The sequence below is a fragment of the Chiloscyllium plagiosum genome, chromosome 10, assembly GCF_004010195.1.
Source record: "Chiloscyllium plagiosum isolate BGI_BamShark_2017 chromosome 10, ASM401019v2, whole genome shotgun sequence".
Taxonomy (NCBI): domain Eukaryota; kingdom Metazoa; phylum Chordata; class Chondrichthyes; order Orectolobiformes; family Hemiscylliidae; genus Chiloscyllium; species Chiloscyllium plagiosum.
The window spans coordinates 94,991,788-95,019,376 of record NC_057719.1 but is presented as its reverse complement, the minus strand read 5'-3'; the positions used below and the strand labels follow the sequence as shown (position 1 = coordinate 95,019,376).

Below are 27,589 nucleotides of genomic sequence, written 5' to 3'. Positions count from 1 at the left end.
ACGCTCCCCCCCCACACCCCCACCCCCACCCCCATCCCACCCCCCCACCCCACCCCCCGCCCACCCCCAACCCCCGAAATCTGCAACTTATTGTAGTGTGAGTTGCAGCCTCAAAGCAAGGTGAGGATGTCAGTGCTGGTTGCTGGAAAGGTAACCATGATCATGATTATATTCACCAAATTCCTTTCAGGTTGGAATAAGAAATATTTGCAACATCTCCCTATTTCCTGTCCATTGTTGCATTTAAGGCATTGTATGTACATTTGAATACATTTCATTCAGTCTGTCCTGAGAGTAGCAGGTTGTACAGGATGCCACTGACAATCCACATTTCACTTTGCTACCATCACATATCAATCCTGAGAGGTACCAGAACTGGAGCTACACATCAATAACAGAATGTACCTGGTGCTCATCCATTTTTCCCTCCCTGCCCACTGCCAAGTACTTTGTCGAGACATCTTCCCATTGCTTGATGGGAAAAGGGCATTACTTCTCTTGTTGGCCTAATCCAGTAATATCTTCAGTGCAGCATCAAGAGGACAGGGTCGTGCTTACAATATCTCCTTTGTCTCCTGTTGTGAAGAACTTGTAGTTCTTTACAGTCAAAGTTTTCATAATGAGAGTTAAGTTGACATTAATTGATCATTCCACCCGCCCTTCATAAATATCTCCCCTCCCTGAGATAGAAACAGTGCCAGTGCCGCACAAGACCCACTCCTCCCCTCCACAAACAAAGTATACTGTATTAATTGGGGCACCTACAGAACTCAACTTAATCGATGTGTCAGTGTGCAGGTGGTACCCGAAAGTTAATGATTTTGACATCAAGAATAAGCTGCAATGAAATTGTGCCCCTCCAACTTCATAAAAAATTACAACTTATGTATGGTACCAAAAATAATGTTACATGTGGGAAAGTTTCTTGTACTTTCAAAGTGCAAAATGTACTCTAAACAATAAACTTTAATTGACTGATGGGTTTTCATCACTAATATAGTAGAATTAAATTAGAAAATAATGTACTCAAGGATTAACTGTTATCATCTACAGTCAGATATTAGTTTCAGGTGTAAAGAATTCTCAGTCAATCTAATTTAAAAGGAGAAATACAGAGAGCATAATACTGGTAGCATTTGAAAATATCGCATGTTTCTGAAAACTGCAGAATAAAATTAGCATTAAAAAATCAAATGCCTTCATTACCATATTTTCAGCTCATGTTTGGTGTAAACTGAGAACGGGCTAACCTCCTGAACTTTGTCAACGCTGTTACTAGGTTGATGTGGAGACGAGATAGATGTATAGCAAAATGCTACTTTGATAGGTTAGATATCTTTCTTGGAAATAGCAGTGAGTTTTCTGAGTATCTGATCAGCATTGGTAATTACATGGAAATCACAAATAGCAAGCTCGCCATTCAGTTTCCAACTAATACATTAGCAGTTTATCTTCCATTTAAGCAAATGGTCCTAATCATATTTACCTGCCCAGTTTCCAGACCTTTAGCCCCATTAGATATTATCTAACTACCCAATCTAACTTCGAAATTAAGCATAGTTTCTGCCTAAACTAATAAACCTTGAAGTAAATTCCATAGCATCTAATCTGTCTGTAAATGGTCTCTGTCCCAAACTTTTACACTTAATCTTGTATGTTTACCTTTAGATACCTCCCTTATTCAGTCTTCTTGTATCTATTTTTTTTATCCTTTCATAATGCCAAACACTCCCATTATATCATTTTAATGCCTGGGATTTTTCATGGACTACAATGATTTTTAAAAAGGGAAATCATTGACTTATGAAGGCTACAGTGGTCATACATTGAGGCAGTTAATGAAACTAACAATAAGCAAAATCCAGTCATCAAACTAACTGAAACCATTCGCACAGATCTGTATCTCCTGCTTGATTTACACTTTTCTAGAAGTTTCACTTATTGGGATGAAAGTCATCTGAAGAATATTTAGATTTGTGAAAGAAAGGCAGTGAAGCCAGGCACAGGAATACACAAAGGAAGTGTCTCACACAAAGCTGCTTTTAGACCCAGCAGGGAAGAAGGAAAACATGGATCTGTAATGGCAGAATTGGAAAGCTCTCTTTTTCTGTTTCTTTTCTCTCAGGCTCTTGGAAGACAAAAACCTAATGAAAATCAAATTGGAAACTTGTCTATTCAATAAGGCTTAAAGATATCTACACATTCCATTGCATGTTCAGGATATAATTGTTATCTCTAGTTAAACCTGAACCTAACAGATTCTAAGAACTTTTAGTTACATATTCTTGATCTTCCTTTTTTGTACTGGACACTCACCTTTTTAAACTTTGTAACAATACTTGTATTTTATACCATGTTTTATTACTTTTCTCAAGGTTAATAAGTAATAAAATTCTTCTTCTTGTTCTTAAGAAACCTTGTAATTAGGTCCTCAATTTTGATTAGCTAACCACATTTTAGTTGAAGTGTGAGATTGATGCATGATTGCAGTAACTCAGGAAGACCAACTGGAAAGGACCATCCATAATCAAAATAAAGCCAGTACTTGTGGTGTACAAAGGCTAGTCCCAGCCCAAGACAAACAGTTCTGTAGACCCATCCCTTAGTCTGCTTTGTAGGTATTTCTAAACATTCTGCTCAGTGATGTTATTACACATGGGTCTCCTGGGTCAGAGATACAGATACTACCATTGTACCAAAAAAGACTCCCGGGTCTGTTTTTTTTAAAACCATTCTATTCAGAGATGTTATTACACACTTCTAGAGCAGGTATGACTTGAACCTGAGCCTCCTGGTCCAGAAGTAGAAACACTACCACTGTGCCTCTTGAGTCTGCTTTTTTTAACCCTAATTGGAAGTGCTGTTACACACAACTGAGTGACTTTCCTACCACCAAAATCACAGTGACTATTTTTTGTATTTCTTTTCAAACTAATAACTACCAGCAGTAAAAACAGCCATGTAGCTAATTCAATATTTACATACAGAGCTCCTTAAGGACGATGCAAACCATCAAAAGTGAGGGTGGTGAGGTAGGGAGACAGGGAAGGGACTAGATTAAAATGGAGTTGGAGGGGGAAATGGGTAGGGTTTATAAAGGGCTCAGGTGATGAGTTCCAGTAGGGCAGACCAGTGTCTATTCCAAGGGATCTCATTCTCAACAATCTTCACCCGAGATTAATCAGAGATTCTTCATGGGCCTCCTGAGAGTTATCACATTGGTAAATATAATTTAAAAACCTTATTTATAACAAACCAAAGAGCCCAGAGTTTTGTATGAGCTGAAGGTTTAAGAATCTGGAGAATGGGAGACTGACTAAAGGGAGATTTGTTATAATTGTGCCTGCAGGTGAAAGACACACATGAGATTTTAGCAGCAGGGGAACTGAGCCAAGCAAAGAGGTTGGTTGTGCAGAGAAGTGAAGTAGAGGGACAGAATATAAGTTCTAAATCTTCCCACAAAGAAAAAGGTAGGATTCCCCAAATCCAGATCTCTCTGAATATTAAAAAGGATATTGAGGAGGAAACGGTAAGAAAGGGAAAGCGTAAGCAGATTTGAGGGGCTCAATATGGCAGAACCATGGAGGAATATGGAAATTGCAGAGATGAAATTCAAAGGAAATTAGAAAAGCAAAGAGATGCTATGAAGAAAATTAACAAATGAAGCAAGGAAAATGAGAAGATATTGTACAGATAAGCAAAGATCAAGATGGGGTGAAAGAAGGATTAGCGCAGCAGGTCAGGCAGCATCCAAGGAATACTTTCCTCATTCCTGAAGACGGGCTTATGCCCGAAACGTCGATTCTCCTGTTCCCTGGATGCTGCCTGACCTGCTGCGCTTTTCCAGCAACACATTTTCAGCTCTGATCTCCAGCATCTGCAGACCTCACTTTCTCCTGAAAGAAGGATTAGGGCCAATGAGAATTCTAAATGGAAGTATGACAAGGAATCCATGATATTAATGCATGATTTTTCATGCTAATTTTAAAAGTTTAATTGTTTATATTGTGCTGGCAATTACAATGAGTTCAATGTGATTGTTATATACAGTGCTGTTGTTAGCTTTCAGAACAACATGACAACACAGTATCACAGAGAACAGCGACACAGTGAACAAAGCTCTCCTTTGCAGCCTTCATTATGGAATCTGGTTGTGAATTGTTTGAAGTGGAAGATTATGTAAATAATGGTTGATATTTAACTCAGGTCTGGACATTCCTTCGCTAATCAGAAGAAGTTTGTGACCACATTCACAATTTCCTTTGGTTGGGGCAGTTAGGTACCCACGGTAGGTTTCTGTTGTTAAAGTCATTGTTTTACTGTTGAAGGAAAGCAAGCCCTATGTTGTGGGAGTAAATCAGAGATGGCTTTAGCTTAAACAGTCACGAATCATTGTAGGTGTTAGGGAGGCAGAGCCACACAAAGTCACAGGGAAAGGGCAACGTGGATAATCAGCGAGTGTCACGGTTGCTAGAATCTCACAGAAAAGTTGAAAACAAAGACAGCAAAGGTTTTAGAACTCAACACAAAGAAGATGATGCAGCAAGTACCACAGTTAAAGTAGACTTCACCAATAACTCTCACACCCATCTGAGCCATCCATCCTTGCCCCAACATCCATGATTCCTTATCACATGTTCAGATAATAAGGAGTGCTGGTGATTCCATACTGTGTGCTCATGGTTTCACAGCGACTTTGAGCTTGAGTTCACGCAGTTGAAGGTATTTTTTTTATAAGCATGTGCTGGGAGAGACCGTTGGTTAAAATCCATCATGGCCCTCTCTGAAACATAGTCAGCATGGCAATTTATAGTCTTAATCTCACATTTCATAACAATGTTTTTACAGTTATTTATCATTGATTATTTTAGCCCTTACAATACCCTTACCAACAAGTCAGGCTATACACGTTCTGCAGATATTGCCTTCATGTCCTCTTTATGTTTCCTGCCTAGCCCCTAATCAACTTGATGCTGTGATTCACACTGTGAAGGTCATTTAGTTTTTTACAGTTTACTCTCTTTGTTAGCCTACAGTATTGGCTACATTTCCCTTCAATCTTTAAGAAAAGCCCCATGATTATATTTGTCTATTCTAAGGTATTAGTGTATATTTAAACATTAACATTGACAAAAATAGAAATTGCTGGCAAAACTAAGCAGACTTGGCAGCATCTATGGGAAGAAAGCAGATCTAATGTTTTGAGTCCAGTGACTTTTCATCAGAACTGTAAGCAGAAATATTAATCAGTTGTCTCACTTGTCTGTAAACACAATCAGCACTGAATGATCGAAGATACCAGCCTTTGGTGGCTGTCAGTGCGGAGTTTGCACATTCTCCCCGTGTCTGCGCGGGTTTCCTCCGGGTGCTCCAGTTTCCTCCCACAATCCAAAGATGTGCAAGTCAGGTGAATTGGCCATGCTAAATTGCCCCTAGTGTTAGGTGCATTAGTTAGAAGGAAATGGATCTGGATGAGTTACTCTTCAGAGGGTCGGTGTGGACTTGTTGGGCCAAAGGGCCTGTTTCCACACTGTAGGGAATCTTAAAAAAAATACTTTGGTGACATTTCATTATGAGTGAAGTAGACTTTCTATTTCATGTTATTTGTGAAGGAAACGATATCTCATTTGCTGTGACAGTGAAATGCCAGAGTGGAGGAAGGCCAATCAACAGGTACGATTGAGGGAAGATTCTGAGGGCACACCCTCAAAGTGAAGGGATGACCCTATAGATCTGAGGTGCGGAGGAATTTATTTAGCCGGAGGATATTGAATGTGAGGAACTCATTGCTGCAGAAGGCAGTGGAGGCCAGGTTATTGAGCATCTTCAGCTCAGAGATCGATAGACTCTTGATTATTATGGGGATCAAGCAGTATGGGGAGAAGGCAAGAGAATGAGATTGAGAAACATCAGTCATGATTGAATGGCAAAGCAGATTTGATGGGATGAATGGTGTAATTCTGCTCCTATGTCTTTTGGTCTTAATTGCTGGGCAGAGTTGTGGTGTAAGGGTGAGAGTTGGAGAATGTGGAAGTCAGTTTTCAGGTTAAACATGATCACTGTGTAAGAATCTCCTACAGCATTGGCAAGCTGCTTATTCAATCCAGAAAGCTCATTTCAGTATCTGATTCCATCCATCCATCGAGTTCCTTTTTGAGCACCTGCAAAGGGAGGATATAACTAATCTGTGGTGAAATGTAGTGCCATTATTTAAGAAATGTGGCAAGGAAAAGCCAGGGAACTATAGGCTACTGAGCCTGACGTCAATGATGTGTAAGTTGTTGGAGGGGTTTCTGAGGGACAGGATTTACATATGTTTGGAAAGTTAAGGACGTTTGGGGATAGTCAGCATGGCTTTGTGCATGGGAAATCGTGTCTCACTAACTTGACTGAGTTTTCTGAGGAAGTGACAAAGCAGACTGATGAAGGCAGAGCAATAGATATTGTCTATATGGACTTCAAAAAGGCATTTGACCAAGGTTCTGCATGGTAGACTGATTAACATGGTTACATCATGTAGAATCCAAGGGGAGCTAGCCAATTGGATGCAAAATTGGCTTGAATGTACGAGATAGTGGACAGTGGTGAAAGGTTGTTTTTCAGACTTGAGGCCTGCTGTAAGGATTGATGCTGAGTGCACTGCTTTTCATCATTTATACAAATGATTTGGTTATGACTTGTAGGTGGAATGAGTAGTAAGTTTGTAGATGACACCATGATTGGTGGTACAGTGGATAGCGAAGATCTTTACCTCAGAGTTCAGTGGGATCTTGATCAGATGGGTCAATGGGCTGAGGAGTGGCAGATGGAGTTTAAGTTAGATAAAAGTGAGGTGTTGCATTTTGGAAAGGCAAATCAGGACAGGACTTATACAATTAACGGTAGTGACCTAGGGAGTGTTGCTGAAAAAAAAAAGAGACCTTGGAGTGCAGGTGCAGATTTCCTTGAAAGTGGAGTCACAGGTAGCTAGGATAGTGAAGAAGGTGTCTGATATGCTTTCCTTTATTGGTCAGAGCATTGAGTTAGGAGTTAGGATGTCATGTTGCAGCTGTAAAAGACATTGGTTGGGCCACTTTTGGAATACTGCGTACAATTCTGGTCACCCAACTATAGGATGTTGTTAAACTTGATATGGTGCAGAAAAGATTTGCAAAGATGTTGCCAGGACTGGAGGGTTTGAGAACAGGAAGAGGCTGAATAGGCTGGGTCTTTCTTTTCCCTGGACCTGAGGGGTGGCCTTACTGAGGTTTATAAAATCATGAGGGGCATGGATTAGATGATTAGCCAAGGTCTTTTTCCTGGAGTTGGGGTGTTTAAAACTTGAGGACATAGGCTTAAGGTGAGAGGGGAAAGATTTTAAAAGGACTTAAGGGGTAACCTTTTCATGCAGAGGGTGGTGCATGTATGAAATGAGCTGGCAGAAGACGTGGTGGAGGCTGGAACAATTACAACATTCAAAGGGTATCTGGATAGGTATATGACTAGGAAGGGTTTAGAGGATATGGACCAAGTTCTGGCAAATGGGACTAGATCAGTCGGCACAGGTGAGTTGGATCCAAGAGTCTGTTTCTGTGCTGTATGACTCTATGACTTTGGTTATCTCTGGCCTTGTCTCCCCTCCTGATACTTGCCTGGCTTATTTCTTCAGACGCTGCCTGACCTGCTGCGCTTTTCCAGCAACACATCTCCAGCTCTGATCTCCAGCATCTGCAGACCTCACTTTCTCCTCAAAGATTTCAACCTACTGCGAATCCTCTTACAAGGATGCCTTCCTTGAAGAAGCTCTCTTCCTCCCTCTACAAAGATTCCTGAAGAAGGGCTTATGCCCGAAACGTCGATTCTCCTGTTCCCTGGATGCTGCCTGACCTGCTGCGCTTTTCCAGCAACACATCTCCAGCTCTGATCTCTAGCATCTGCAGACCTCACTTTCTCCCCTCTTATTTCTTCAGACCCCCAGCCACTCCATCTGCCCTTGCCTCAATCTCACCTCCTTTTCTCAGTTCTTCTCTTCAGCCTTTCCAGTCAACTTTGAAGTTCCTTCTCTCCTCTGGATGCCGTTCTGATCTCGTGTTGATGTGCTCTATCTTGCAGCAAATGTTCATTGCTGTAGTCATGCTTTGGCTCCCTGCACTGACTAACATCTGCCACTTGACGGAACCTGGTCAATCTAAAATACAATTGAGTGTTCTTTCATAAAATACTGTACAGGAATATTTTATATTTGTTTTATATTTAGTGATATACATTATTTTGCAAGTCATTTCAGTTAGGAGTGCTCAGTGCTGTACATGTCAGACACAGTACTTAAACTTCTTTATATTTTTATTTTGTGAAAAAGTGCTTGAAGGAACCTAACTCTGACTTGAACATTGGTTGCTATGTAAACAAATGATTCATTTAAAGTTGCTTCATTTAAAGTTACAATTTAGGAATTACGCCACACTTTAAAGTGAGGACTTGCTATTAGATTCTTAATTATTTTATCTACACATGGTTTCTGTGGTGTGCCCATTGGATACTGGGTGAGTTGGCATAGAGATAGCATGGGGTATGTGGGTGCATGAGTATTAGTCAAGACTTGTGAGGGCCATATATGCTTATAACTCTGGCAAGTAGGATTTTATCATGACCCCACGTTTCCAGTCTAACAGGGCCCTTTAAATAAGGAAATTTCCTGTCTTGAGCTATCAGCATCAATACTGAAAATCAGATTCCTTTAATTTTCTTTCTCTTTCCACAACACTGATTGACCTGTTGACTATTCTCACCATTTTCTGTTTTTATTTCTACTTATATTACTTCCCAACACATGAGCTGAAAATGTATAATAAACGAGTCATCCAGTAAAGAAATTTCCCACTTCTGAGGCATAGATTTGTTTAACTGGAATTTAAACATTGACCAAACCTTCATATCCCACCATTTAGGATCATAGGAACAGGAGTAGGCCATTCAACCCCTCAATTCTGTTCCACCATCCAATGAGATCATAGCTGATGTGCTCTAACTCCATCTACCTGCCTTTGACACATATCTCTTATTACATTTCTAACAAAAAAATCTATTTCAGACTTAAAATTAACAACTGACCCAGCATCCACAGCTGTTTGATACACCTCTCTCACCCTTTGTGTGCTTCCGTACATCTCTCCTGAAAACTCTGACCCTCATTCTCAGACTATGCCCTTAGCTCTAGAATCGCCAATCAGTGGGAATAGTTTATCTTTATTTACTCAGTCTTTTTCTGTTAATGTGTTGAAGACTTTGATCAGATCAACCCCTAATCCTTCAAATTCTAAAGAAAATGGACCTAATTTGTATAATATCTCCTCGTTACTTAAGCCAAGGAAGTCCAGGTATCATTCTTGATTGAGACAAAAATAGAAATTGCTGGAAAAGCTCAGCAGGCCTGGCAACGTCTGAGAAATCAGAGTTAATGTTTCAGGTCCACTGACTCGTCCTCAGAATTCAGTAACCTGAACAAGGATTACGTAATCTAAAATGTTAACTCTGACTTCTCTCCCCAGAAATTGCTGCCAGACCTACTGAGATTTTCCAGCAATTTTGTTTCTGTTTCTGATTTACAGCATCTGGAGATCTTTGGGTTTTCATCATTCTTAATTGTATGATTTTTCCATAGCAATTGTTTACAAAGTTTTAAATATTGTTGAAAAATACACGTTTTGACAAAGCTTTCCATAATGCCGAGTTACATTGTCATATCATCAGGATAATACACCAAAATATCAAAGTAAAACAAAAGCAACCTTTGTACGGTATGAGTGGAGAGTACTGATTGATTGGCATGTGTACTGTGATTGATAGAAACTTTACCATGGAGAATGTATCAGTTACTGCTGACCTGCAGGTAATTGTCAAGTTTTATTAAATGTGAAAAAAAAGGCAGGCTGACTCTGATTGGTCAAGGCATGTGCTGAGAAATGAATGTGAGGATAGCATTCTTGAAGATGCTTTCTCAATGTCCCTACTCTGAGCCTGTCTCAGTCTCTACCTTATTAAAATGTGACTATTGTCTGACTCTCAGGAGTTTCCATGCTGTATATACAGTAGTGATCTTTGTGTTATAGCTCTCTCTTACAGCTCTCCCATTCCTGTTGTGGTTCTGTTCGCCGAGCTGGGAATTTGTGTTGCAGACGTTTCGTCCCCTGTCTAGGTGACATCCTCAGTGCTTGGGAGCCTCCTGTGATGTTTCCTCCGGCATTTATAGTGGCCTGTCCCTGCCGCTTCCGGTTGTCAGTTCCAGCTGTCCGCTGCAGTGGTCGGTATATTGGGTCCAGGTCGATGTGCTTACTGATTGAATCTGTGGATGAGTGCCATGCCTCTAGGAATTCCCTGGCTGTTATTTGTTTGGCTTGTCCTATAATAGTAGTGTTGTCCCAGTCGAACTCATGTTGCTTGTCATCTGTGAATGTGGCTACTAAGGATAGTTGGTCGTGTCGTTTCATGGCTGGTTGGTGTTCATGAATGTGGATCGTTAGCTGTCTTCCTGTTTGTCCTATGGATCTGCATCCATGAACACCAACTAGCCACGAAACGACACGACCAGCTATCCTTAGTAGCCACGCATGCAGATGACAAGCAACATGAGTTCGACTGGGACAACACTACTATTATAGGACAAGCCAAACAGAGAACAGCCAGGGGATTCCTTCACCTAGCCAGGGGACGAAACGTCTGCAACACAAATTCCCAGCTCGGTGAACAGAACCACAACAACGAGCACCCGAGCTACAAATCTTCTCACAAACTATGATCTCCCATTCCTCTCTTCTCAGAATCTCAGTAACACGTGACTGTTGATTCCACCATCATACAATTACCATGTTCAATGTCATATTAATGCAATGCTGCATCAACAAACTAGTTGGGATCGATCCTGGGGATTGTTTTGATAAATTGGTGAAAATAAATACAAGATGGGTATTGTGTTATAAGACTTGCCTGATTTTGGCGAACAATTTTGGGCATAATTATTGATTTCATAATTTGACTGGAATATACAGCTACAGGTTTAGTAGTTCAATGCTGATTTCGTGTAATTGTTATTGTATTGTCTGTATGTGAGCTGCACACACTCACTTCACCACAGTATGGGGACTAGCAGCTGACATACAGCAAGGTTTGAGGATTAAGTGAGAAGGTGCACAGTATCTTGCCACAGCTCGAGCAGGTCCTGGTGCAGAAGATGGCATGTTCTGTGCACACAACAGTGTTAGAGTCCACCAAGCCCCTTCTGTCTCTATCTCCAATAGGAGCTGATGCTGTTTGACCAGGCATTCTAGTCTCGTCATATTCTTCCTGCTGAACAATGAGGAACCTCAAGAAGATGCTGATGACAAAATACTTTCTTTCTTATAGTGACTCCCAATGAGTGTTTAATAGCTTGGATATTACAGAATTATACTGAATTTTGGCCAAGGCTTCACAAAGAGTCCCCAGAAGTTTCCTCATGCATTTCAAAGGTTCCCTGCAAACTTACAGCAGCCAGTCAGGAGTGCAAGGTGATATTGTTAGTCATACTCAAGATCATCTGTCTATTTTTTTTAATCCAAATGTGCTCTGTGACATATCTGAACATTTGTTCTCCCCGTCACCAAATTGTCAAGGTATTTTTCTTCCTATTGACCACCACCCTCTATATCATTGGCAATGGCTTGTTTAATCCAAATCAGCTGGTTTATGTTAGCATTAGTTTAATGATTATCCACCAAAATGCCATGCAGCTCCGTAATGAAAGCTAGGTTGTGACTTATGGGATAATCAGCTGCTTTGCAATCCCCAAAGTCAGTAATTACAGAACTGACTTTGGTTCCTATACCATTAATGTCATGTCACATTGAATGGGAGGGGTTTTTTGTGGTACATTGGGAGTGTCCCTGCCTCTGACCCAGGAAATCCAGGCTCAAGTCCTTACTGCCCTGAATGTGTGTCAAAATAGGTTGATTTAAAATATCACTAAATGCATTAGTACCACTTTAGAAAGGGTTTACATTAAATGGTGAAGGCTCCTATGGTGCAGTGGTAGTGTCCCTAGCTCTAGTCAGAATGCCTTGGTTCAGGTCTCACATTCTCCCGATGTGTATCATTACATGTCTGAACAGGTTGATTAGCAGGCAAGACAGATTTGCATTTATATCATATGTCCATCATCAGTGAATATCTTAAAGCACTTTCCAGATAACAAAGTCCTTTTAAGGGCTCTTGTGGCACTGTGGTAGTGTCCTAACTCTGCTTCAGGAGGTCCAAGTCCAAGTTTCACCTGCTTCAGGTGTCTGAACAGATTGATTTTAAAAATCTAAACTGATCTGAATATGAGTTAACCCAAATTTAAGTTTAAAAAACCCTCTTAGCCACCTCTGAAACTCTTGTGCACTGAATGTATCTGCAGAAAATTAATATGGTGCTAGCAAAGTTTACATCTTTCCTGGTTTTTAGTTCCATTAAGGTTGGTCTGAATGTTTAATATCTAATCTTACTCTGTCTTGAGTGTTTAGCACTACCGCCTCATAGCACTAGGGATCCGGGTTCGATTCCATCCTTGGGCAACTGTCCCCGTGTCTGCGTGGGTTTCCTCGGCCTGCTCCGGTTTCCTCCCACAGTCCAAAGATGTGCAGGTCAGGTGAATTGCCCATAGTGCCCAGGGATATGTAGGTTAGGTGCATTAGCCAGGGGTAAATATAGGGTAGGGGAAATGGGTCGGGGTGGGTTACTCTTCGGAGGGTCAGTGTGGACTTGTTGGGCAGAAGGGCCTGTTTCCACACTGTAGGGATTCTATGATTCTATGATTTCATGCCCATTGTCTTTAATTTGACATGTTTCAATATGTGTTGCAACAGTTTTGCAAACAATAACATGAACTCCCTTCTAACTTTCAGGACAACATAAGTATCTATGCGCTGGAAGGAATGACTGCATCATTGACAAAATTCGAAGAAAGAACTGTCCAGCCTGTCGCCTCAGAAAGTGCTATCAAGCTGGAATGGTGTTAGGAGGTAAGAGAAAAAAGTTCTTCGATTTAAGTCAAAACAGGTAAACAGATCTAATATATTCTGCATCCTAGCAAGATTGTATTGAAAATGTTTGATGTGTACATGTAGAATTATAAGTGAGTGTATATTATTTAATGAAACTAAACATTATATTCCTTGCCAGTGAACCTGTAATTCACATAAGTGGAAACTGGAATTGATATTAACTGTGAAATTCCACCAAACATTTTAATCCTTTCTGCTGATGTTCTCCAGTCTGCCATGCCATTTATGCAACCCATCAAGTAAGACTATGCCATTTGAAAATGTTGATTATATTTAAAAACATGAAGTGTGGAACATTTATTTTTACAGTAGTGCTATCAGCTCACATTCCTACATCTCACTTCCCCTTTTTTCTGTCAGTGGTGTGTCATTACTGAGGTGTGTTCTTGAGGAGTGTGCAGTACCAGAAGAAAGTGAAGGTATGCCACCCATCAAGGTTTCAATATTTACAATTCCACTTTAATAGACACAAGTCCATTTAATTAAATGTGGATAGAGCAGGCTTTCCAAATGGCTCTTTGCCATTTAATGACTAAAATTCTGAGAGAAATTCTAATACAACAACCATGGAATTTTGAAATAGATTTTTAAGTAAATTCTTATAATCTTTGGGAATTGTGGTCTAAAAACCAATTCATTTTGTGAACACTTCTCAGCTGTACTCTGATATGAAAACAGATCTGGGTGAAAATTGCAATTTTCATATCCACTTAGCAATGCTCACAATCATATCAGATCATTTCAGAGAGATTGCCATTTCTACAGCATTTTCCACAAGGTGGCTCATAGCTCAATAATAATGAACTGAACTCATGGTTTGCAAGTGGCAAGCATTAAAAGCAAATCAAACTAACTTGAACCGCTTGGATTTAAAAAGCTTTTTTTTATTAATGAATTGTATGTGTACAATGGGACAATTTGTCTATTATTCTTTTTGTACATAAATGCATTTCCTCTTTGGAAATTATGGCAGTTGTTTTTGCTCCTCCCTTTTGCATGAACTGATGATACCAGTGACTGGAAGAGAGTATTGGCAGTAAATAGGTAGGTACTTTGAACAACAACAAAGAGTAATACACTTCCCCTGATGTTTAGTAGCTGTGTATTTGTTGAAATGGGGATCCTTTGTCTGAGTTAACTAGCTCTCTGGTGAAGCATGAAACCAATTTGTCAGGTTGACTGTTTGCAATTTTTGTCCATCCCCTTATACTGTGTTTACATTTCATCCACTGGAGTAGCACTATCAGAGAGATGCTGGAGGGCAGCTGTCATTACACTGCCCATTGGCATCCTTGCAATCGAGGTAGTGCACACCTGCAGTCACTTTTTACCAATTGAGTAAAGCTGCTGGAACAATTAATGTGTTCCAGTTGTAGAAATAAAAGACAGCTTGTTACAAAACAATGAAAAGTTAATGATCAGCTCCTGATGACCCAATGAGTAAAGGCACCACCTAAACTAGCATTGTAAATGCTACATGATATAAGTTCAATTCCTGCCCTGTGCTGCAATTTTACAATAACAAAAGGAAGATTGATAATGTGAGGTAGAACAGAGGCAAGCAGGCGTTAAAAGTTAGATTGCTGGAAGCTTCAAAGGTTCCTCATTCATATCCTTTCAGGGGGCTTACACCTATTCCCCAAGTTTCAGAAAAACACAATGCTTTTAATACCAACTAACCTGGTTGTTGAGTTTCTCAAAACTAAGCGCTTTGATGTTCTGCAGTTTGGATTAAGACTGCCAGCACACACTGTACTCTCAAACCTGTACAGCTGAGAGAGCAGAGGGAGCCTTTAGCCGCTTTCTCAGGGTTAAAGGACTAAACTCAAACTTAGATTGCAGAGGATGAACACAGTGTGCCTCAAACACTGTGTACCACGGTTAATGTTTAACTGTGCATTATGTTTGAAGCTGTTCATTTTGGCTTAACAGAACATGGCCACCTTTATGAAGAGAAAGGCCATGAAGTAAGCTACTTAGGTAGAAATAGAGTCTTCTTTCAGGTGGAGAAACTTAGGGTGGGAACTTGTTCAGGCATCAGGGGACCTATCCTAACTGGAAAGCCTTTAGGATATTTGCAGCCTCTTCCAAGGGCAGGCCCACTGTGTGCGTGCCTATCCAGCAGCGTCAGAGCTGCCAGTGGGTCTCCCCCTGGAATCAGAACCTGGGGTGGAAGTCCAACCAGAGAGAGCCGCCCGCTCAGCATTGTCATAGCAGCAGTCATGGCTGCTAATGATGGAGTAATCCTAGAGTCTGAGGATTATGCTGGGGTCAAGGAGGACGTGGTTCTGCATGTTGGGAATCATGGGAAGAGGAGGAAGGTGACTCTAAGCCATTGACTCCCCTCCCTGATAGCCAGTGTGTTTTTTTGTATCAGGCACAGATTGCTTTTTGATTGAAAGACCCATCACCTCATCTCCTTTAAGGTGACAAACAGGTCAGAACCTGTTTCGCCTGTTACACTCATCGCATGATAACAGGCCCACTGTAATGGACCAGACTAAAACACATCAAGGAGATAGCCAAGACCCTCACCTTTATCTTATTTAAAGGCAAATGCAAGGCACTGTGTTCCAGGTGTAATTCAATTAGTCACTCTCTACTAACCATTAAGCAAAACACACTATTTTACACCACAGTTTAAATACAAACAAAAAAAGGCATAACTTTAACTCTGCTAAGATACTTAATAAAAAAGGATATATTTAACTATTGCTTATCAACTGTTCCAATATCACAGCATCCCATGAACACAACCTTCAATTAGTCACTCTCTACTAACCATTAAGCAAAACACACTATTTCTGCTAAGATACTTAATAAAAAAGGATATATTTAACTATTGCTTATCAACTGTTCCAATATCACAGCATCCCATGAACACAACCTTGGCGAAGGCAAATTCAATAAAATAGAGTTCCCTCATTTGCTACCTCCTCTAGTCCAGGAGAAAGGAACACCAACAGAATGAATCTAGCAGCAGAGAGAGAGAGAGAGAGAGAAAGAGAGAGAGAGAGAGAGCCTATCTAGCAGCTTCAACTCCAACTCCAAAAAAAACCCAGCTTTAAGGAGTGTCCATGAAGGGCATGGATCGGGTGAATAGCCAAAGTCTTTTCCCTGGGGTTGGGGGAGTCCAGAACTAGAGGGAATAGGGTTAGGGTGAGAGGAGAAAGATTTAAAAGGGACCTAAAAATAAACTTTTTCACACAAAAGGTGTATATAGAATGAGCTGTCAGAGGAAGTGGTGGAGACAAAAGAACTGCAGATGCTGGAATACAAAGTCGACAGGCCGGAGACTGAAAGAGCACAGCAAGCCAGGCAGCATCAGGAGGTGGAGAAAGTGGTATTTTGGGTGTAACTTTTCTCCAGTCCAGTGGAAGTGTTGGAGGCTGGTACAAATACATCATTTAAAAGATAAGATGGGTACATGACTAGGGAAGGGTTTAGAGAGATATGGACCAAGTGCTGGGAAATAGACTAGATGTCCGGACGGCAGGGATGAATTGGACTGAAGGGTCTGTTTCTGTGCTGTACATCTTGATGACTCCATGACTCTAAGTGAAAGCAAAAACTAAAACCCTGTGTGAGCTTGTCTCCACCCACTCATGCTTCTTTTGTCTAATTTTTAAAAGCCCCAAACTATTTATTCTGCTTTTCACGGAGCATATACTTTAGCAACAGGTTTAAAACAACTGTCTTCAAGAGAAACAGGACAAAACAAATCCTTCTTAAATGCACATATGGTCACACCACCTGCTGTTGGACAAATTCCAATAGCGTTGGGCTGAGACCCTTATATGGTCCTTAATTGGGCTATGTCAGAGCCTCAGTTAGTAGCAAGATAGGAAGGTCAACTATGGAACTTAATCCTAGTATTTAACTCCATTGGAGATGAGAAAATTGGGGTTTGGCTCCATGACCACCCCATAAAGTTTCCTAACTGCTGCTCAGTTAGCTAGCTCACACAGGAGAGGATTCCAACTCCGAGAGACATTATAAATACTACTTCATAAATGCAATGATCCAGATTTGAACTTTAGGACCAATATGATTGTTTATATAATTTGCAACACATTTGCTATTCAAATCAAATGCAAATATTGGAAATGTTTAAATGGTGAACTAAACTCGTCTTACACATAAGTTCCACAGCAGAATGGCCTTAGACAGCACAAACATATTTGGATTACTTCACCTTTAGTGTATTTTAATTTTTGTTCATACATTGTATTAAGTCAAAGTTTTTTTGATTTAACTCAACTATTTTCTTTTGGAATTCAAATCAATGCTGAATTGGACCAGTTTAGGATGGAAATTGAAATTGGTCCAGTTGAACTTGCTTCAGTAGTGGAAAACCTGGCAGGGGACTGTGAACTACCAAGGCCAAAGTTTGGGAGGTCAGAGGCAAGGTCTCCTTGAATTCCTGAAAATCAGGGGGAGTAATCCCATTGACTAAGGTTCCATGATACTGAAAAATGTGTTGCTGGAAAAGCGCAGGAGGTCAGGCAGCATCCAAGGAGCAGGAGAATCGACGTTTCGGGCATAAGCCCTTCTTCAGGAATCATTCCTGAAGAAGAGCTTATGCCCGAAATGTCGATTCTCCTGCTCCTTGGATGCTGCCTGACCTGCTGCACATTTTCAGCAACACATTTTCAGCTCTGATCTCCAGCATCTGCAGCCCTCACTTTCTCCTAAGGTTCCATGATAACAATACATACTTCCAAAATTAATTAATTGGTCTGAATTGTGAAAATTGGGGTTACTTTTATTTCAATCACAAAAGCTCAAGAAAATATCACTTTTTAGAAGGGCATTGGATTCCAATACCTTCACTAGAAGGGCCTGTGCCCGAAACGTCGAATCTCCTGTTCCCTGGATGCTGCCTGACCTGCTGTGCTTTTCCAGCAATAAAGTTTCAACATGTATTATATCATCCTAATATAGAAAACCATAAACTGGACCAAAAAAGAACATTAGTATTAAGTTGAATATCTTACTTACAAGTAAATTTCAAACCTTAAATTAGTGAGCCTGCAGCTGCTTATGATATACAAGGGATAAAAGTATATTTTATTAAAAGTGTTGTGTACATTCCTTGTAACTAGATAATCAAAGAGAGAGAACTGACAAAGATCAGCGAATAATTTAAATGACAAAGATTTAATTTTCATTGCAGGCACCTGAGCATGTCTGTCAGTCAATTCTCGAATTAATGCAAAACATAACTTTAACTGACTTTATAAATAATAGCAACTGTCCGAAGTATGTCACTGTGGTATTAGAGCAGGTTAATTTTTTTTATCTTTTACTTCTGAGTCCTGCTTTTGAGAGATTCTATGCTACTAGAAGTGTCTCATTGAATCAGAACTGAGTGAAAACCAGTAGACTGCAACAGGCCTTGTCAGTCAGGTATAGTTTTGCTGGTGTCCAGCACTGGCCTCATTGTAATCTCTGAACTTGTCCTTGAAATCCCCAGCCAAGTTTCATTTTTGGGGTCCATTCCTGCCTTACACATCACTTCACCCACAATATATGGAATGGTCTAGTGTGCAGAACAATCTTTTTAATCAACAGGCATTTTTATCTTTGTATTATCCTCAATTAGTGTGGACATATCATTTTTGCATTTAAAAAAAACTTTCCTCCAGAGCTTATCGGTAAATTGTTAGCCTTTGTTCAGAAGTTTGATTGATGCTGTATATTAAATAAGAAAAATGAGTTCATGTCAAATGCATCTTGACATCCCCTGTTCGGCGTGCCAAAGGAGACCCAGCTTAACACCTTTATCTGACCAGATAGCCTGCTACACAGCAATACCATCTGCATTGGAATTCTTTGGCTGTGAAAGTTCTTTTGGCTGTGAAAGTTACAACTGATGAAGCCTTTATGCTACCAGATTCTCCAAATCCACAGAAAGAGATATCAAGATTTTGGTCATGTGTGCCTCAGTTGTGACAGATGCTTGAAAGAAGAATCAGCAATGTGTATCATAATAAGCACCTTTAATGTAGTGGTGTCTCAAAAGTGTTTCACAGCTTACATTATCAGAAAAAAATGACACATTTCCAAATAAATTAGGTCATTTATAGAGGTCTAATTGAATTGCAAGATGATCTTTAGAAAATTTTAAAAAGGTTAAAAAAAAGTTAAAAAGATTTCTTTTAAAAGTTAGGAAGTGAAGAAAGTATTTGGTTAAAGATAGTTTTGAAAGACTGTCTCAAAGTGAAGAGTGAGGTGAGAAAATGGAGAGGTTTTGAAGAGAATTCCAGAGTGTAGCAGCTAAACTCTGTTTGCCATCTTTTTCTCATTCACACTGGAAGAGAGGCATTAGCTAAATATTGAACTTTTATTAGAGGGCAAGATTATTAAGAGCAGAGATTATAGTAAATCTGAATATCAGACTTTTCACATCAACCTTACAATTATTTTAACATAAATGACTTCCATTCAATTAAAATTCAGCCATGTCTCATCAGAACAAGGGAATGGCAGTAAATATCCATTATTTATGATTTATTATTTTGTTTTGTAAGAGTCCACAGTGCCTACAAATGTTCACTGCAGATTTAGTAAATTGTAATTAAGAACCCAGGATCATCCTCAGTGGTAATGACTAATAACCCTATTGAAGAACATCTCAGCAGCAACTTTACGAGTACAATTTGAGACAAATTTAAACCTCAACTAGTATGCTCTGTTTTGAACACTACCATAAAGATTTTGCTGTTTTTGAATAGTCACATTAGGTGCTCCAATATATATTGCATTATACAAGTGTTTTGCAATACAAGATACATGAGAATATAACATTACCAGTGTCTTAAATTGTTCATATCTGAAATAAATACTTCAATCAACATGGAAAAATCACCCAAATAACATCGACAAAGAACTGAAGGAAGCAGAGGTTATCTAGATTAGTTCACCAAGTATTTGCTCATCACACTCGTGTTTTTATTTTTTCACGGGACATGAGAGCTGCTGCTAAGTCTGATATTTATTGCCCATTTCTACTTGACCTTAGAGAAGGCAGTGGGGATTGGCGTTTGAACTACAGCAGATGTATTTGTTTGTAATAACTGAGTGGTTTGCTTGGCCTCTTCAGAGGGAGGTTAAGAGTCAACCACATCACCTTGGGCTGGAGTCTTGTGGGCCAAACCAACTAAGGGAGATGTATCCTTCCCTCAAGGCATACATCTGGGCCAGATTCTTTTTCTTTTAACAATTAATGATTATTCCATGGTCATGATTACTGAGCCAAGATTTCAATTCTAGATTTATTAATTCAATATAAATTTCACAACATGGTAAGATTTGAATGCAAGTCCCACTAGCAGTAGCTCTGGGCAAACATACTGGGCCCTGTCCGGTGACATTAACGTGATGCCATCACTTCCCCTAAATCTAAATGCTAAATCTAGCTAGGATCTGCAATGGTACTTCTAACACGTGGAGAATATGGTCTGGCATATTGTAAGTTGCTTTACTCATGCTGTTGTGTCAACATGGGGAACTGCTGAACAAAAAAGAAAAGGAAAATAAATTATAAGGGTTTCAAGAACATGTTTGAAAAAAAATTGTATGTCATTTTACTGCTGTGTAACTGAATCACTACAAAACCCAGTGGAGCAGCTTCCTCTCTGCTCACATATAAACAGATTAAAATCAAAATACTGAAAATGCTGGAAGTATGAAATAAATACAGAAAATTCTGCAGAGTCTCAGCAGGTTTGACAGCATCACTGGAGAGTGAAACAGAGAGAGAAGACGTAAGATACTCACCAGTTTCAACAGAATGTCGATTGTGAGGGATTCACTGCTGGTAATGCCATTGAATGTCAAGAGGAGGTGATAAGATTTTTTTCTCTATCGAAATATTATTGCTTGGTACATGTGCGGCATGAATATTATTGGCCACTTATCAGCACTAGTTGATACACTTTTGATGCACTGCATACCTACTAAAATGAAAGGAAGACCCCAACCTTTCAAACTTGGCCAGGTTATTAAGGCTAATAAAGTTAAATTATGAAGGTTGATGGAATAGACTGGACCAATAGATTAAAGACCAGGACCAACATAAGATAGAGAGGAATCTATGCACATCTGGAGAGTCCATAATAAAGGGGTGATCATAATTCAAATTCAAATGTTAAGGCTTGATGCCAGAAAGCACATTTTCACTCAAGAGATAGGGATAATCTAGAACTCTCTCCTCCAAATAACTATCTATGCTAGGTCAACAGAAAATTTCAAAAAATAGATCGATATATTTTTGTTAGGCAGAAATAGCAAGTGTTATATATGCAAGATAAGAATCTAAAATTCAGGCAAACCATAATCAAATGGAATAATCAAACCAAATGTCCTCTTCCTATTTCTATGTTGAAGTAGCAATGACAGACACAGTCTCAATTTTGCCAATGTCACGTCCTCTTGGGCATTAAACCAACACTAAAAGACAATAGTAAAAAAGAATTGGCAAATACAGATCAGTGAACACTTAATCAAAGAGGTTGTCTCGCACCAGTAAGAAAGATCATTGATTGTAGGATGAAAGTAGCCGGTGTAGATGGCTGCCAGAAAAACTGAGCATTTTAAGTTAAACAAAAACTTTTGGTGGCTTCCTATATCACCGTTCAAATTTCAATGATTGATAAGAACTCCTTGTTGGTTCTTTTCAGTTACTGAAAATCATCCCAATGATACGAGGCCATACAATTGCCGAAATCTATGGGAATGTGTTTCTTGAACCTCACAATGTGTGACTGTAGAAAATAAATTAGCCTGACTCATTATGAAAGTAGATCTTACCTACTGAAGCAGTACTAACAGCATTTTTATTTGCAAAGTTGGAAAAACAGGAAACAATGCATGTATATTCAAGTAAATGCACAACATGCTTCCAGCAAGTTCTGTTATTGCATTATGAAAACTATATGAGAGATATTGCTCTTTCAAACCTCCTCCTTTGTCTCTGTTTTGCTTTTATTTTGTTGTTCTGGCTTCTTTGTCTTTCTTTTTGTTGGGTTAACATTAGAATGTGCCAGTTCCAGTTTTAATGGATGTTTTCTCTTGCTCTCCATGTTCAGGAAGAGCAAAGGGGAAACTTTACTGGGACAGTCTCATTGGCACTGCTGTAACAATAAGCTTCCTTGTCCTTTATTTGGAAATGTTGAAATGATTGCTCACTTCCCACAATTTTCCATCTTACTAGATGCTGTGTTGGTAAAATAAAATCTTTAAATACAAATTCAGGGTGGAAAATTCATGTAAATTTTAGTTTTTTTAAAATCTTGTATTTGTACAGCTGGCCAAGCCAACATTGTTGTTCAACCCTAACTGCCCTTGAGGAGATAGTGGTGGCTTTTGAACAAATGCAATTATCTGGTGCTGGTATATGCCCACGAATTGTTTCACAGTATCTAAACTTCATTTCCTTTTATGGTATTTAATGCAAAAATGTGAATGAAGCTTTATTATAATGCCAGCTTAATTTTTTTTCCAAAGTCTGTCCTTAAACTGAAAATGAATAGTGAATTGTGCTAGTAATAGGAAAACTAAAGTTAATGGAGTTAAAGTAAATTCTGAGCCATCTATTTCTTCTACATTAACGTTAGTAACAAGTTGTTTCATTGTTAGATCAGCCCAAGATTAGGTAAGCAGTGCCTCTGACATTTATGTTGATGTTCATTATACGTGAGATGTGTTTTGTTCAATGGTTCTGAGATGCAAAGGAGCTTAACGACCCTGCTTTAAACCTGAGCTACAGTTAGGGCAGCATGTACCTGCTCACTGTACTAAATTACAATTTACAGACTCCTGCTGTGACTAAAAAATAAAACTACCTTGCCAAGAAAAAGAAATCAAGTTGTCTGTAAACAGGAAGATTGGAGGTTCTGTGTGATGTCACTGTCCATTTCTCATGTATTCATGGTATCTAAAGAGACAACATTGCATTGTTGAAAGGCTGTCTTAAAAGTCCTATAAATAATTGAAGTTACAATACATAGAGAAGCAAATTCATTAAAATATTTTAAATTTAATAATGCATAGTAAAATGAAAACAAGATGGCTTATTAAAAAATTGCCTCCAAAGTACTAAAATTAGTTTGAAATTCATATTCCATTAGAATCTCTAAGATATATCCCTTTACTGTCAATTCCCAAGGTAGTGGCAATTTTAGAAATTAGCAAATGATCTAAAAATGTCAAGAACATATGATTACCATCTCTGAGAGTGAAAGCCTGTTGTTCAAATATTTACCATTCTGAATCTTACAAGTCAAACTGTTGAAACAATAAAACTACCTCCAACCAAGTTAATTTTTCCATCTAATTGAACAGATATTAATAAATTGAACACATATGCCTTGAATTCTCATGCAGTTCTTTCAGTTTCTTACCAACAGTAAGAAAAGATCAATAGTTTAGACATATAGAATCGGTTCAATGTAGAAATTGTTCCAAGCTACTGCACTTCTGTACTTAAAATTGACAAGTTTTTTTTTTCTTGTTATCCTCTCCTTTGTCACTAGTATTTGTTTCCTGTCACTAGTTGTTCTTGATCTGAATGAGTTGCTCAGGCTGTTTCAGGGGCAGTTAAGACAAAACCACCATTGCCAATGGTCTGGAGTCACATGTCGACCAGTTCAGATCTGAAAGGCACATTTCTTTCCCTAAGGGCAATATTGAATTGAATAGGATTTTATGATAACCAATGATAGTTTTGTGATCACCATTGCTGGAGCTTTCAATTCCAGATTTATTAATTGATTTTAAGTTCCACCAGCTACCATGAGGGGTTAGCCTGGTTCTCCAGATAGTCAAATGACATTATCATTATTTGTCATCTCCTCACAGTCAAGGAAAGGCAGGTAAATCTCGCTTTAGTCACATGTAGTAGGTTTAAAGGAGGAGAGTGGGATGAAGACGTGGGCGTTTCGGGAGGGAAATTCCTTTTTTTTAAGGACGAGTGCCAATGGGATGCACAAACAGGGCTGGAACACATTTTTGTAGGAGTGCAAGATTCTTGAGGAGTCTTGTACTAATTGGAAGTCACAGAGAAAGACAGAGGGTGAGGCTATGGTTTGATTGGATACCAGAATGAAAATGGCAAATGGTTGGATTTGGTAGACCAGGTGATGGGTAACTGAAATTTGACACAAGTTGGGATACAGGCAACAGAGTTTTAGATTAGCTGAATTAATGGAAAATGACAATGCCTCCTATTATAGAATGTTATTTGGAAGATGACAACATCTTCAAAAGACTTGACAGGAAGTAAGTTTGGAGATGAGATAGTAGTTTGTAATAGTAGGAGAGTGAAGGGGTTAACAGTTTGAAGTGAGACTGATGATGGTTTGTTCAAAAGAGCAGGAACAATATCTGATGAGAAAGAACACTTACAGTATTTGTTAATTAGCATAGGATCTTGGATGGGAAATTGAATGGTGTGCAGACATCTCATGGGAATTGGGTTCAAGGGGGTAAAAGATAGGGGAATAATGGTAGCTTGAGTGAATGAGAAGATGAAGGGAGACCAGAATGGAAGAAGCAACAATCAGTGCAAAAAAATTCCCTATGGAATTTCTATCCTAGATTAGAGAGTTAACCTACAAGCTGAAAAATGTGTTGTTGGAAAAGCGCAGCAGGTCAGGCAGCATCCAAGGAGCAGGTTTCGGGCATAAGCCCTTCTTCAGGAAAGCAAATCCTCTTGCAAGGATGCCTTCCTTGAAGAAGGTCTTCTCCTGTTCCTTGGATGCTGCCTGACCTGCTGCGCTTTTCCAGCAACACATTTTTCAGCTCTGATCTCCAGCATCTGCAGTCCTCACTTTCTCCTAGTTAACCTACAAGATCAACATTGCAGGTAATCTTTGAAAGGTTGAATTTGAAATGGATAATAAAATTGGAAATGTGTCCACAGTACCATAAGGTATGGGAACAGTATTAGGCCATTCAGCCCATCAAGTCTGCTCCACTATTTGATCAGGACTGATATGTTTCCCAATCTCCTGCCTTCTCCCAATAACCCCGGATCCCCTTACTAATCAAGAATCAATCTACATCTGTCTCAGCTACACTAAATGACTTGGCCTCCACTGCCCTCTGTGACAATGAGTTCCACAGATTCACCAATCTCTGCCTGAAAGAATTCCTCCTCATCTCAGTTCTAAAGGGACATCCCTTCATTCTGGCGCTGTACCCTTTGGTCATAGTTTTTCCTATTAAATCGAAACATCTTCTCCCCACCCCTTGACAAAGCTGTGCTAACTCAGCCGTTTTTTATTATCACGTACTTCTAATTACTCCACAATCTCATCCTTAATAATGTACTGTAAAAGCTTACCAATAACTGAGGTCAGGCAAACCAGTCTATAGTTTCCCATCTTCAGCTTCCCTCCCTTAAACAGGAGTGTTACATTTGCCATTTTCCAGTCCCCTGGCACCCTTCCTGACTCCAGTGAATCCTGAAATTCACCACCAATGACTCTACTATCTCCTCAGCTATCTCCTTCAGAACTCTGGGTGTGGTCCATCTGGTCCAGGTGATATATTCACCTTCCTCAAAAATGTCCTCTTAGTGATGGCAACTACACTTATTTTTGCCCCCTGTTTCTCTTGAAGTTCTGGTGTGTTACTACTGGGTGAGTTGGATGAAGATGCAATGTTAAAGGATAATCATTTAATTGACATGAGTTGGTGTTGAATTGATATGAGCTTTATCGACAGACCCCTATTGCCATAAGATGAAATCAAATTTTTAAAAGTTTAAATAACAAGCCTTCACCACATTAAAAACCAAAACTCCCATTCATGAAACCAAAAGAGTAAATGCTGGAAAATCTCAGCAGGTCTGGCAGCATCTGTAAGGAGAGAAAAGAGCTGACATTTTGAGTCTAACTGACCCTTTGTCAAAGCTGGTTGAAGCTGGTTTGGCCAGCTTTGACAAAGGGTTAGTTAGACTCGAAACATCAGCTCTTTTCTCTCCTTACAAATGCTGCCAGACCTGCTGAGATTTTCCAGCATTTTCTCTTTTAGTTTCAGATTCCAGCATCCACAGTAATTTGCTTTTATCCCATTCATGAAAACCCATTCAAATATTTAAAATCTCTTCAAGTGTTAATTTTCTTACAAAAAAATCAATTCAAACCTTAATCAAAGACAGTTAATCCTTTAATAACCTCTCCTAGCTGTCAAACTAAGAACTTTGAACTTCCCCACTGAGATAAGTATAACTTATGGAAAACAGCCAAGTATTCATAATGATATAATTTTCCCATGGGGAAATGTCGATAAGCAATGACTGCAATTGGTAGAAGAGTTCTTTCAATTCTCGATGACAAAGGCAGACTTTTTGGTTAATTTTTAAAACATAAGGTTTTAACAGCTTTATGTTATGCTGTTGTCCACTGTTCAAGAGCTACTCTGGTGTCTACTCTAGATTCATTTGACTCCCATACCATGGATTGAGTCCCTTGCTGCTTTGAAAATGGGATCTGATTGAACTCTGCAGCGAAATCCCTGTTTGCTAATGTGGAATATGTCAGAACTAGGGACAGAATCTCTGGATCCAGGCCCCAGCTGCCACTAGAACAAGATCTGTGCTGTTTTTTATTCATTCATGGGATTTTAGTGTACTGACTAAGCTAGCATTTATTGGTTATTCTTAATGTCCAAGAAGAAGTTAAAAGTCAACATGTTGCTGTGATTCTAAAGTTACATAGAGACAAAACTCAGGAAGGATGGGAAATTTTCTTCCTTAAAAGACATCAGTGAATGATGCGATCATCATCTGATCTGTTGTTTGAGAAAAGATTAGTTAGGTTTCATAGTAGTTTTAACATTGGTGTTTGGTTTGTTATAAGTTTTTCATCCTGAAATATCAGCAATGTTTTATAACCATAGGCTTCCAATGGGTTTAGGAAAGCTCTGACATGCTGGTTTGCTAGCTTTTTTTGATTTGATCTCCTAGATACTATGATTTTGGAAAACATGTCACAGTGCTAAAGATATTCGAAATTAACGGTTGGCACAGTAGCTCAGTGGTTAGCACGACTACCTCATAGCACCAGGGACTCTGGTTTGATTCCTGCCTCAGGCCACTGTGTGGAGTTTGCACATTCTCCCCATGTCTGCGTGGGTTTCCTCCCACAATCCAAAGATGTGGAGGTTAGGTGAATTGGCCATGCTAAATTGCCCATAGTTTTCAGGGATGTGCAGGTTAGGTGCATTAGTCAGGAGTAAATGCAGAGTAGTAGGGGAAAGGGTGTGGGTGATTTACTCTTCGGAGGGCTGGTGTTGGGCTGAAGGGCCTGTTTCTACACTGTAGGGATTTGATGATAAATATTATTTCTCTGCAACTAACATTACATGGTCAAATATTGAATACTGTAATAAAAAGATGAATAATTTCCCTATCCTATTGTTTTTTTAAATTCTTTTCTGCCCAATCCAATTTGCTTTTTAATTTTACTGATAATTGCATTGCCTTTCCTGTACACTACCCTACCTATTCTTATTTTATTGTATTT

The 27,589-nt window shown here is 39.3% G+C and overlaps 1 protein-coding gene across 1 annotated transcript in view; it reads left to right on the top strand.

Moving 5' to 3' along the window:
- Positions 1–27,589, top strand: part of LOC122553907 (progesterone receptor-like) — a 313,964-nt gene that overhangs the window by 172,892 nt on the left and 113,483 nt on the right. Inside the window, exon 4 of the mRNA XM_043698410.1 lies at positions 12,897–13,013. Coding sequence (XP_043554345.1) covers positions 12,897–13,013 — 117 coding nt within the window. The remainder of the gene's footprint in view (positions 1–12,896; positions 13,014–27,589) is intronic.